The sequence below is a fragment of the Pelobates fuscus genome, chromosome 10 (genome assembly GCF_036172605.1).
Source record: "Pelobates fuscus isolate aPelFus1 chromosome 10, aPelFus1.pri, whole genome shotgun sequence".
Taxonomy (NCBI): domain Eukaryota; kingdom Metazoa; phylum Chordata; class Amphibia; order Anura; family Pelobatidae; genus Pelobates; species Pelobates fuscus.
Genome location: NC_086326.1, coordinates 53,119,130 through 53,131,941, shown reverse-complemented (window position 1 = coordinate 53,131,941; position 12,812 = coordinate 53,119,130). Strand labels below are relative to the sequence as shown.

General features: G+C 39.2%; 2 protein-coding genes across 2 annotated transcripts in view; one reads left to right on the top strand and one right to left on the bottom strand.

Annotated features, from left to right (window-relative positions):
• UROS (uroporphyrinogen III synthase) overlaps nt 1-3,463 on the bottom strand; it is a 101,422-nt gene extending 97,959 nt beyond the window's left edge. The window contains exons 1-2 of the mRNA XM_063435077.1: nt 3,361-3,463; nt 360-470 (exon numbers count right to left, since the gene is read on the bottom strand). Coding sequence (XP_063291147.1) covers nt 360-422 — 63 coding nt within the window. The 5' untranslated portion in view covers nt 423-470; nt 3,361-3,463. The remainder of the gene's footprint in view (nt 1-359; nt 471-3,360) is intronic.
• A 162-nt stretch (nt 3,464-3,625) lies between these two features.
• The window catches only part of BCCIP (BRCA2 and CDKN1A interacting protein), a 28,258-nt gene continuing 19,071 nt past the window's right edge, over nt 3,626-12,812 (top strand). Inside the window, exons 1-3 of the mRNA XM_063435117.1 lie at nt 3,626-3,816; nt 5,295-5,369; nt 10,724-10,804. Coding sequence (XP_063291187.1) covers nt 3,667-3,816; nt 5,295-5,369; nt 10,724-10,804 — 306 coding nt within the window. The 5' untranslated portion in view covers nt 3,626-3,666. The remainder of the gene's footprint in view (nt 3,817-5,294; nt 5,370-10,723; nt 10,805-12,812) is intronic.

Sequence of the window (12,812 nt, the reverse complement as noted above, 5' to 3'; positions counted from 1 at the left end):
TTGCTAAAATTAGGCATGTTCCGGGTATGTATAAAATTGTCCCAGATTCAGCATATTGGCCTATATTTTTTAATTTTCTTTTGCTTTTGTGCCACAGGCCACTTAGAACAGAAGCCAGTAAATGTATACTGGAATTACAAGTGATTTTAGAATGAAAGTTGTATAAGCTTTGCAAAACATGGCATAAAAATAAAAACGTGGCTTTTGATGATTTTTGCATGCACAATATTTAGATATATTATGGGTTTAACAACCTAAAGGTCTGTTGATTCACTTCAAATATAAAGTAACAACACCATCAAATTAGAAGATAACCATTCAACATAGGAAACAAAAAGAGTATATAAAACCACACTTACCTTTACATATGGATCTGAAGCCAAATCACCACCTTTGGGGTCCTTTAGTAAGAGAACTTTCATTGTGTTGCAATAGGCCTGATAGCCACAATGAATGGGAGAAATAGTATGCTAAGTATTGGGAGAGAGAGAGAGAGAGAGAGAGAGAGACAGACATTCAGCATTTTTCCACTCACTGAATAAGCAAAGATAGAGTATTGGCTAGATGGGCAGTCGTTCTATGATAAGCAGAAGCTCTGCTCTCATTAGATTAACAGAAACAACTACTATAGGGTAAACCCTTTCAAACTGAAACATAACCCACAAAGCATACTTAAACAAACTTTTTTTATTTCACTTTTTAATTTACTAAAAAAAATTTTTTTTTTTACAATTTTATATAAAAAAATACAAACACAACCCCCCCAAAAAAATAACAAACCCAAAACATTAGCATTAAAGGAACACTGTAGTGTTAGGAATACAAACATGTATTCCTAATGGTATAGTGTTCTATTAACTATTTGGAATACTTCCCCTACCCCGTGTGCATTCCAAAATAGTTTTATTTACCTTTACCCACAGTGCGCTGGTCTCCATGTGGCGCTGCAGCCTCACCAGCTGAGATCAGTCCTAGTGATCTGAGCCAATTCAATGCTTCTCCATAGGGAAGCATTGAGAGACTAATGTGCATATACAACTAATCGCCACCCTGCACCTCTGTATGGGGAGCGTTCAGTGTCTCCATTCAAATCATGCCGTATGTTGGTTCTGCAATCTTTACACGTCTGAATCCAAGAAGTCCCTCTAGAAGCTGTCAGAGTGACAGTCACTAGAGGTGGTGTTAGGCAACAGTAGAAACACTGCCCTTTCACAGAAAAGAAAGACATTTTCACAGAATCGGCAGAATTTACACTGCTGAAAGTGCAGGACAGGCGGTGTGTTCCAGGACCACTACTTTGGTTCTAGTGCATCTAGTGTCTCTTTTATAACATTGCCAACAGAGATTGCTAACAAAAAAGGCATGAGGAGTAGGGTAGACCTATCATACAATGACTGACATAAGCTGGATAGACTGCACCCTTACCCCCATTGCATCATAACATAAAATAAGCTGTAGTGGTTATGGTTCTTGAGTTGTACATTTAAAACATATCATTAATCATTCCGATTTGGACTAGGATCTTTAAAGTGGCTCTGTCATTTTTATTCCACTGCTTATCCCAGCCTCTCTGAGGGTCTCCTAATCCTCCCCCCCCCCCCCCCCCACCAACCCTCAATAGGGCACATGCGCACCATATTATGCGCAGGCCCAGTTCACGGGTTAGGTGGCGTGTATAGCCCTTGTCATCTGAGTCCCGCGAGAGTCAGCACTGCAAGGAGGTGAGTATTCAGTTGCCAGCCAATGACAAAAGTTGGTAAATGACGTGGAGCTTGGCTAGAGCTCCACCTTTTGTCAACCTACTTAGTAGGCTTCCTAGTCCCTTCTTTTCCTTATCTACAACTTTGAAAAGAAAAAAAAAAGCACATTATTTTGCTAGGGGAAAAAAACCTGGGCTGCAGAGGGGGGAGACAATGCAGCACTATACATAAAAAAAAAAAAAGAAAAGAAAAATAGAGCTGCTTTAAATAATAAACTATTACAACGGTACAGGCTAACCAGTTGATATGAAGCTGGTAAAATATGCACAAAAATACATATATCTAAAAAAAACAACTGTAATATTTTAAAAATCGTAAACAACGCTACATTTCAGCTAGCCACTCACCAGCCAAATTAAAAGCACTATAAGCACATTGAATTATTGCAAGTTACATTAGAAAACATTGAGTCCACGCTCACCTCAGATAGGAATAACAATAGCCATTTGTAAAAATTAGAGTGTTACGTTCTATTGTAGGTGGACAACCAGCAACTGCAGACAGAGCCACTAAGTAGCGCATCTAGGGACACATTGAAATGTGAAAACCCTTCTTTATCTCCCCAATTTGAAGGCACCTTTTCTCTTAACTTTAGTGTTCTCCTAAGTAGCCCTGTAAAACTATTTACATTTCAGTTACACTGTATGGAGTCATTATTTATCGGTCAGTCTTAAAATATGTCAAAAGTCCCAATCAGATCAGAGTGCATTAAGCGCATCCCTAACAATTTATTTACTTAATTGAGTTTTGGGTAGCGCAAATAATCAGTGAACTCAAATTAATTTTAACTTTCAGTATCGCAGCATGAATTAGAAGTGGCACTATATTTAAAGGTTGCCTATCCCTGGGCTAGATAGTTCTGGTTTCATGGGGATATCCTGCGGTCTCAGGTTTTTTTTCTTTATGTGCTGCATCTAAGTACACCAGGTAAATGCTCCAAAATATAGTGACTCAGACACAATTGCCTACTCGAGTAACCTCAGGGCATGGAACCCATGCCAAAGCACTTCAGATGAGTATTGCACATGGTCTACCTTGCGTAGGAATGGCTGAAGAGTAAAATCCCTTTTTTTCCCATGCAGCCCTAGCCCCACACACACACACACAACCCCTCGCTGCGACTTACACAGCCTTCATCAAAATAATAAGTTTCCTTTTTGCGGCACAGTGCATTTACTTTAGAAGTTTTTAGCCCCATACTGTTAATTGTATTTTTATTACACACAGAAGGCTGCTGTAGGCTCTAACGGGCAATTAACTGAGCAAGCAATTAGAAATTAAAACACAGTTTTTAAGGAAACATGTGAGCCTCTGCCAGATGAGGTGTGGCTTGGGCTCAATAAACCATCTTTATTAATATTACTTTTGGCATTTACATAGCGGCTACTCATTCCGCATGCGCACAAGATTATGCCAAAGAAATATACAATTACTCTTATATAAACAGCACTGTACAACTTGTGTTTATACATTTCTGTGAGTGGCATGTAAAATTAACAATAATAATGCACTATTAAAAGAAGCCTAAAATACTACTATTATTACTATATATAATATTTCATATACCCATGAACCAAAAGACCTACAGACATTCACTCACCAATATGACATGATTCTAAGCTGCACAACGCAGATCATACCATTTTATACACAGTAGGGGTCGCTCTGCCCATGGACTTTATTACAGTCTTAACAGTTCTGCCAAGGATAGCTGCGGACTAACTGTGCGCTGTTTAATACATATGTATGTACTCCGAGACTGGACTGCACAAACTGGTGCCATGTGGCTGGATTTATTGCATAGAAAATAAATGAGCCACCCCCGTGTTTTCCACTTGGTCCAGTCTCTGACAGTTTCCTGTTTACTTCCGCTTCCACGCACGTTGCGCAAAGGGTTGCAGAAAGCATGGCTTCCAGTGCTAAGAAGCGGGCATTTCCAGGAGAACAGTTGCCTGTGGAAGACCATGGAGACGATGACATGGAAGGAGAGGACTCAGAGGAGGATTCTGATGACATCGAAGACGATGAATCTGTGGAAGATGAAGAAATACACCAGGTGAGATAAGTTATCATTATTACAGTGTGGTGTAAGCATTGCACAAGCAAACTATCGTGTAAGTGATTTTTGGGAAAAAATAATAGTGTGAGTTGCAAGCCTGTAAAAATAAATAAAAGATACCACTTTTTAGAACACTTTAAATGTTATTTACGTTCTAGCATGTGGGATCATTATTGGGTGGGGGAGGGGCGATCATACCTTATTATTGGGTGGGGGGAGGGTTAATCATTCTTTATTTTGAACATCTAAATAACAGGAAATAATCTGGCAGGGATATATCATGAACCTTTTTGAACACATCTACATAACCTAGTTACAAAATACTGTAGTCGCATGCAACCTACATAAACGTATCACAAAAGATAATGCCAAAAGTGGACCATACAGTTTTGACAAATAATTTCACCTGCAGAGTTGGTAATCATTGACAATTTTTTTTAAAATTTATTTAAAAGAAAGTAACTAAACCAGGCAATTAATTAATTTTGGTATAAGGCCTCATGCAGTCTGCAATTCGAGCTTTAGGTTCTAGATACACATAAACTAAATGAGAGCAAACACACTTTTACCAGTAGTTTTGTTAAAGAAACTCTATAGTTTCAGGAACACAAACATGTATTCCTGACCCAACAGTGTTTAAAACACTATTTAGCCCCCTTAAATAATAACTCCTTATTTCCAGCACTGCCCCGAAACGCCTTCTTGGCTGACATCAGAATTGATGTTCTCAGCCAATCACAATGCTTTCTTATACAAAGACATGGGGACAGGGCCAATCGGCATATGCTCAATAGTTGCATTGAATCAATGTATCTGTATAGGGAGCATACAGCGGCTCCACGCAGAGCATTGAGTGGCCACTGGAGGTGTCCCTAGGCAGTAATGTAATCCCTTTACATGAAAATGCAAGCCGTGACTGATTATACTCATTAAGTTGTAGTTCTTCTGGTGACTATAGTGTCCCTTTAAAGTAAATTCAAACGTAAAAAAAAGAAAAATAATGTAAATGCTGTACATAAATACTGAACGACCTCTCCCTCCCCACCAACCCTTGTTGTTTGCGTTATTAAAGCAGCAGTAGCTTGCCTTTGATACTTACTACCGAGTGTATTTTATTTCCCTTTTTTTTTTTTTTTTTTTTTTTTTGACTATTCAAACCTAGATTAACTGACTTTTTTGTATAAAGACACTGTTCTTATACCAGGAATATGACATCCTGGCAGATAATGGTGATTTTTTTTGTGTGTATACTTCTATGAGCAAAATAAGAAGTCATGTTATTAATTATATATGTAGATGCCAATGATACAAAGGTAAAGGACTTTAGCAAACAGTGTTTATATAAGACATTTTATCCTGCCAGTTTTTGACAGGTACTCTTCAAACAAAAAAGCCTTGGGTAACTGTTATTCCCTGAAAATGTTAATCTTCTTGTACATTATTAAGCATTACTACGGATTTATTTTCTTACAAAGGAAGTGAACGTTGACTTTGAAGCCCACACAATTACCGACAATGAACATGATGGAATCAAGAAACTTTTAAAACAGGTAACTTATTGATGTTTGTATTGATATTCTATTTAATTTGTAGAAATGTTTGTCTTAAAGGTCTTCTGTAGACACCACAACCACTTCAGTCTATTGTTGTATTCATGGTACTGGCATCAATCCCTTAGTTCTGTGTGTTTTTTTTGCTGTTTGACACAAACCAAGGGTCCTCCAGGTGTCTACAGAGGGCCACAGCACAAAGTTCATCCAACTTTGAATGGCATTGATTGGCTGAAAAGTTCACCTGATCGTGCAGTGTGTGTCCTGTTGAGGATTGTGACTGTTTGGTCACTTCAATGGACATTATCTTGCCCTTGCATGGTGACTTCACGTTCTCGGCTCCTACATGGGACAGTTTACACTGTTTGGGTGTCCCCATTGACAAATATCAGGAATATGGGCAACGGAAACAAGCATTACACCTAGATGACTGTATAATTAATGTGTGAGGAAGTGTGATCTACTGCTTAAATCAAGCATGTTAAACTCAAAGACTAACACAGGTCAAATAAACAAGGTTTAAAGGGACACTGTAGGCACACAGACCACTTCTGCCCATTGGAGTGGTCTGGGTGCCAACTCCCACTACCCTTAATCCTGCAAGTGTAATTATTGCAGTTTTTTTTAAACTGCATTAATTACCTTGCAGGGTTAAGTCCTCCCCTAGTGGCTGTCTATTAGACAGCCACTAGAGGGAACTTCCTGCTCTATAGCACAGGTTTTCTGTGCTAGAGCGTCGCTGGACGTCCTCACACTGTGTGAGGACCTCCAGCGTCGCTCAATTCCCCATAGGAAAGCATTGAAAATTGCTTTCCTATGGGGTGCGGTAATGCGCATGTGCTGCATTGCCGCGCATGCGCATTAGGTCTCCTCGGCCGGTGGGCAGGATCAGTCTCGCCCACCGGCCGACGTAGGCAGAAGGTGGAGGAGCGGGCAGCGACGTGGGACATGTTGCTTCCTCAGGTAAGTCACTGAAGGGGTGTTCACCCCTTCAGCAACTGGTGGGTGGGAGGGAGAGGAATCCTGCAGTTCCAGGAAAACTGATGGTTTTCCTGGCACTGGAGATTCCCTTTAAGTTTATGTGGGCCGGGGGGAAAAAAAAAGTTCGACCTAGACCAACACAAGTTACAATTACACTACAATATATATATTCAAAAGCTTCACTTCAAGTTACTTACTATGCTACCCAAATACACAGTCTCTGTGGGCCCTGCCCCCCAGTCTAATACACTGCCCTGCCTCCCTCCACTCTAATTTAATACACTGCCTCTCCTCCTTCCCACCACTCTAATACACTGCTTCTTCCTCAATTTAACACACTGCCCTCCCCCAGTTTAATACACTGCCCCACCTACTTCCTCCCAATTTAATACATTGCCCGCCCTCCCACCACTCTAATACACTCCACCCCTCCCGATTCTCTCTCTCTCTCTCTCTCTCTCCCCCCCCCCCCCTTCATTTAATACACTATACTACAAGAAGGTTCCCCAAGTCCCTCTTCCCCCTACCTTAAACGATCTTCTCTGCTCAAGCTGGACACATGCTCCTCTGGCACGCGAGCAGCCAACTCTGCACGCAGCCAGCCACATCTGGCGGCCGGTGTGGAGGAATGTGTATGCACTCTTGCGGCCCCTGGCAGTCACAGAAGTACGCAATCGGCTGCAGCCCACGGGAGGGCCAAAGGTGATGAAGGCCCTGCTCATATGAGCGAACAGTCTGATATATTTTTACAAATGTGACCGCTTCCAGACACATGAAGTACTTCAGCAAGCTACGGTGATTTTTTTTTTTAAAGGTAATCTTTAACCCCTTACGACCTTGGACGTGCAGGGTACGTCCGACAAAAACCAGCAGTTAATGACCGTGGACGTACTCTGCACGTCCGCGGCTAAAATGACCCAGGTACTCGCCTGGACCGGTGATCTCGGTTTAGGGGGACTGCCCAAGAGTTAAGCAGTCCCCCCTGCTGCAACTCTGGCCCTCCAGAGCCATGTGATCACATGGCTGCAATGGAAGTCTATGGAGCTGCCAGCAGGGGGCTACCTGAGCAATCAGGCAGTCCCCCAGGCACCTAAAATGTAAAATAAATATAATTTTTCATTGAAATTTGCCAAATTGATAATGTTGCCTTTGAGACCGTATGGTAGCACAGGAATAAGAAATACCCCCATGATGGCATACCATTTGCAATAAATAAAATACAATACAAAGTTGAGAAATTCCTAAAAGAAAGTGATGGTGCTACAATCACCTTAGTGGAGCCACAGAAACCACTAAATACAAGTGTCAATATAAAACAAAAATAGTGAGAGCACTCAAATAAATGAAAATTATATTACCCAGACAAAGTCAGTCTGAAAATAAACACAAATAGAAAAAACATAGGGTAATAATGTTGATATTAAAACTTAAGACTCTATACTGGTCTCACTCACATAAATAGAGCCACTTAAAAAGCTGGCTCAGACTGCATGCCTTGAATCAATCACTATTTGGACTTCAGCTGGGTCCTTTCCAAGATTGTATCCAGTGTACCGCCAGAGAACGCAGGTTCAGGGGGTTACAACAAACTTTATTGATCCAATAACAGGAAAGAAATTAAAATAATACAAAATATAAAAGAAAGTCCCTTTAAATAGAAAGTCCAAAAGCACCTGACGCGTTTCGGCAATATGCCCTTATCGGAGGTGAGGCTTGTGATCCTGGCATGCTGTCTTTTAAGTCCGTTCTTAGCCGCATTCGCGGCTCTTCACTTCCGGGTTTGGCGTCGGGACGCGTCCTGCGTCATCACGACCCAACGTCTATCATCATTTCCGGTTCAAGTTGGTGTTAGGACGTATCAGAAAAGTCATTAGAAAAAGTCCGCACATATAAAAGTTACCAAGGCTAGAAACTTGCTACTTAAATCGAAAATAATACCAACAAGTTCATAATAAAATTTTAAATCCTGTTAAAAAAGGTGCATACATTCCTACTTCAAAATTAATTAACAATAATTGTCAATTTGTAATAAAGAGCAAAATTTAAAAAAATGCAAATCTTAAACAAATCAATAGAAATATTAGAAGAGAGGGAAAAAAAACATTATAATGAATCTAAATACCATCCTAAAAACTTTTTGGTATAAATATTAAGAAGAAACTGTTAATTAATAATGAAAGAGGTATAGGTATTTAGGATTTAGGCAATAAATACTAAAAAGATTATAAGCGTAACATTAGAAAATTTATACAAATATGGTATTATAAAATTATTCCATAGTATATAAAATTATATATCTAAAAATAAAATTAACATATTTGTATAAGTTTTAATATCAACGTTCTTACCATTTGCAATAGTAGACAACCCAAGGTTTTGCAAATGGGGTATGTCCAGTCTTTTTTTTTTTTTGTAGCCACTTAGTCTGTGTGCGCGCTCGCGCGTGTGGCTGTGTGCGCGTGTGGCTGTGTGCGCGTGGCTGTGTTTCAAGAAGTAACGAGATGATCTGCTTTTTTAAGGTGCGGGCAGGGCCATTGGGGTATGCCAGAGGCTGGACTCCGGACACTGCTTGTTAGCAGTTTTATTTATTCTTTTAAACAGTCTGGGATTTAGTAGACAAGGGGGGGGGTCTGGGATTTAGTAGACGAGGGGGTGAAAATTTATGGGGGTTTTTTTGCGGCCCACATAAATTTAAACCTTGTTTATTTGGCTCTTGCTAGCCTTTGAGTTTACATTCTTGCCTTAGGTTGTCTCTTTTTTTCAAAAATATATACATGTGAAGGGTTTTTCAGGGGTCGTGACAGATATCAGTGTTACAATGTAACTTTTTCATTAAATTTGAAAAACAATGGTTTGGAAATAGCAAAGTGCTACTTGTACTTATTGCCCTATAACATGCAAACCAAAAGCTAAGAACATGTTAACATTGGGTATTTGTAAACTCAGGAAAAGGTGTTTTTTGGCAGCTGTAGATGCGCAAGAAATGTTGGGGGTGAAAGTTAGAAAAAGTGGGGTTTTTTTTTTTTTTGGTTAATTTTTTATTTTTTTTATAATTTATTTAAAAAAAAATATAGTAAATTATGTGATGTGAAATTAATTGTATCATTAGACCATTTAATGGTGAGAAAAACGGTATATAATATGTGTGGGTACAGTAAATGAGAGAGGAAAATTACAGCTAAACACAAACACCGCAGAAATGTAAAAACAGCCCTGGTCCTTAACGGTAAGAAAATTGAAAAGTGGTCTGGTCACGAAGGGTTTAATGTACAAACATGTAGTTCTAATTCTAGAGATATTTCCTAGTGTTTTAGATTTATGGGTACCACAGCTATCCACCTTTGACTCAGATCATCGGTAATGATGAGCAATCCACTGAATCTCTATGGGGATGTACCATAGACCCAAGTGAGCCACAAAAGAAAAAGGAGGTGCATTCTGAATCCAAGTGAAGTGGACATGGAAATAAAGACTGAGGTTGTGGGGATGGAGTTTCTTTAATTATTAAATTAGGAGGTGTTCCTGTCCAATTTAGGAGTGGGAATAGCTATACCCATCTGTAGCGCTGACTTGGATACATCTGGGGAAGCAGATTTACTCACCTTTAATCACACACCGGTACCCTTGGCTCAGATCATCGATAATGATGAATAATCCACGGCGTCTCGCCACTAGAGGTGTTCTTATGGACAAATGTAAAGGCTGTGATTATATAGACTGCAGCAGACACACCAAAAATAATGAGCTCCTAGAAAAGCGAGACATTAGGATAGAAAAGAGGGACCGAGGAATTTGTGCCCAAAATATGGACTTTAATATATCCTTTTTCAATTTTATAATTCTAGGCATTATTTAAAATCATGGACCATGACTTACTGGTTGCAAAGAATTATTGTCGTTTTCTGTCTTGTAACTGGATGGCATGTGCCAGCAGTCAAGTTACATCCATAGATTTATTCACTAAAGTGTATTTTCGTGGGATTTCAACATCAATTTTAAATTTCAGGCCAAAATAGTCAAACTGAAAACATAACAGATTTTTTTTTCTCCTAATTTGACTATTGCGGCTTAACATGATATTTCTTTAAATTTCTGAGTGCATTTCAGTAAATAATAACTTTTGAGAAACGGAAGAAGGTTTAAGCAGTAAAAACAATACACATTTTAAAAAGGAAGGAAAGCAATATAGACACAATTATAATGGTTATTATGCAACAACAACAAAAACCAACAATGACAGGCCTGGTTTAAGGCTAGATTGCTTATTTGAAAATGAAAAGAAAAGTTTTTAAACCTAATACAGAATGTCTTGTATCACTTGAAAATATTCCCCCAGTGCTGTTTTTTAAACACTTTTTTTTGCTTTGTTTTAGCTCTTCCTGAAGGCTCATGTGGATATATCTTCATTAACTGATCTGTTGATTCAGCAGAATCACATTGGAAGTGTCATTAAGGTAACACTTTGTATCTAAAATGAATAATTAATAGAAACGACTACATTTTGCATTACTAGGTAGTTAGCCTTTTTCTTAATTTCAGTTGTGTGTCCCAATGATGTATTAATAAACTGCTCATCAGGACGATTCATGGAGTCAAAACATTCCACGTATCCCTGTTAATGTGGCATCATTATTTTGTGCGCCGGCTAAACTGCACGCCATTTACCGTTTTTAGAGACGTTTCCCTGTTTGATCCTCAAGTGTGTTTTTGCACATTACAGATGCACAACCTAATATCTCCCAAAATACTTATTGCTGTAAAACGAACGCTGAATTATTCCACCTAATGTAGATCTGCAGTTTTAAAACCTCAGGGTTTCACAGATCTGCAACGTGCCCAGTTTGTACAAATCGTGGAGTTAAGTTTTTGTTTGTTTTTGTTTATTTGTATATTTGCAATCAAATATACAAAAAAAAAAGTGACTGGGCTGCTTTCGCGACTGGTTTCTCTTCACCTTTCTTCTCAGGTTGTGCTACTTTTTAGAAGGGAATACTTGCTGCTGGTCAGCAGCTGTCAAAACTCACAGTCAGTGTTCGATGTGCATTACTTACAGCCATATATATATATAATCTCCTTTATAGAAATGCCACTAAATGATGGAAGTAGGCAAATCAGGGTGCACAATCCATTTATGTGAATTAACAATCACAAAAATGATACAAACTGTTGCAAAATGTATTTTATATATATATATATATATTTTTCCAGGCTAATCATGGCAGCATATACACATGGGTTAGCTCCTCCCCTTACAGCCGATAGGACAGGAAAACCACCAAGGTTTTAAAAGGAGGCTCCATCCCTAAGGTCCTCAGTCTTTTTCCTGTCCTACAGCCCTTAGGACGTGAGCAATTTGCTCCCTTAACTTACGGACATGTATGTTTTTTATCTTTATTACTTTATTTGCCTGTTTTACTGTAGTACATTATGCAGTTGTGCTTTTATGCTGTGATGCATTTAAGCTTTGATATCTTTAAACTAGTGCATTATACTGCTGTACCTTATTTTTAAGATTGTGGTACATTATGCGGTTGTGCTTTTGCTAGGAAGCATTTAACCCCTTAAGGACCAAACTTCTGGAATAAAAGGGAATCATGACATGTCCCACATGTCATATGTCCTTAAGGGGTTAAGCTGTGTTGAATTTCAGCTGTGTGGCATTTAAAACTGTTTCATTTAAATTTGCATTTAATACTTTTGCATGTATTGAAACTGCAGTACATTTGGAAAACTGCAGTGCATTTGAAGACTGATATATTTAAAACTGTGATACATTTTGAAAACTGTGTTACCTTTTATATCTTGAGGCCTTTAGACTGTGGTGCCTTTAAACTTTGACTTTTTGCACGTGGTTGCCTTTTCAACTCCCTTGCAGGCACTTTTGTTATCTATTTTGCTTCCCCTCGGTCCCAGTGATTTATTCCCGGTACCCTGGGTGTTTAGGGGCCATGTAGGCTTCAGACAGAGTCCTCTCCCTGGTCTCTAAACAGCAAACACACTCGGAATAGGCCCACATGTGTGCAGTTTGTGCCTTATTGGGCCTAATACAGATGACTTGCATTGTGGGAATACAAGTTGTGGCAGCCATCTTGGATAAGGGCAATTGCCAGAAAGTGCCTAAAATAAAGGGAAAAGTACAGTAAACCTACCACACTTATTTGGTAAGTATTTGCAGTGTCTCCAGACATGGATAAGTGCTGTCTTCAGCCTGTTTTAAAGCTGTTTCGCTGGTTTCTTATAGAATTTAACAGTGCACATTTTTTCTTAATACTTACCACAGGTAATATTTAGTTATTATTATTTGTCAGGTGTCTGATTCTTCACCAGGATCTGGTTATGAGGTGAAAACAGTGGAAGGAATCGGTTATGCACTGACTTCCTCCAGAAGGTTGTCGCTTCAGCATGACCTATCACTGTGCAGCCACATGACATGCAGGCAGGGCTTACAAAGTAAGTTCCAGA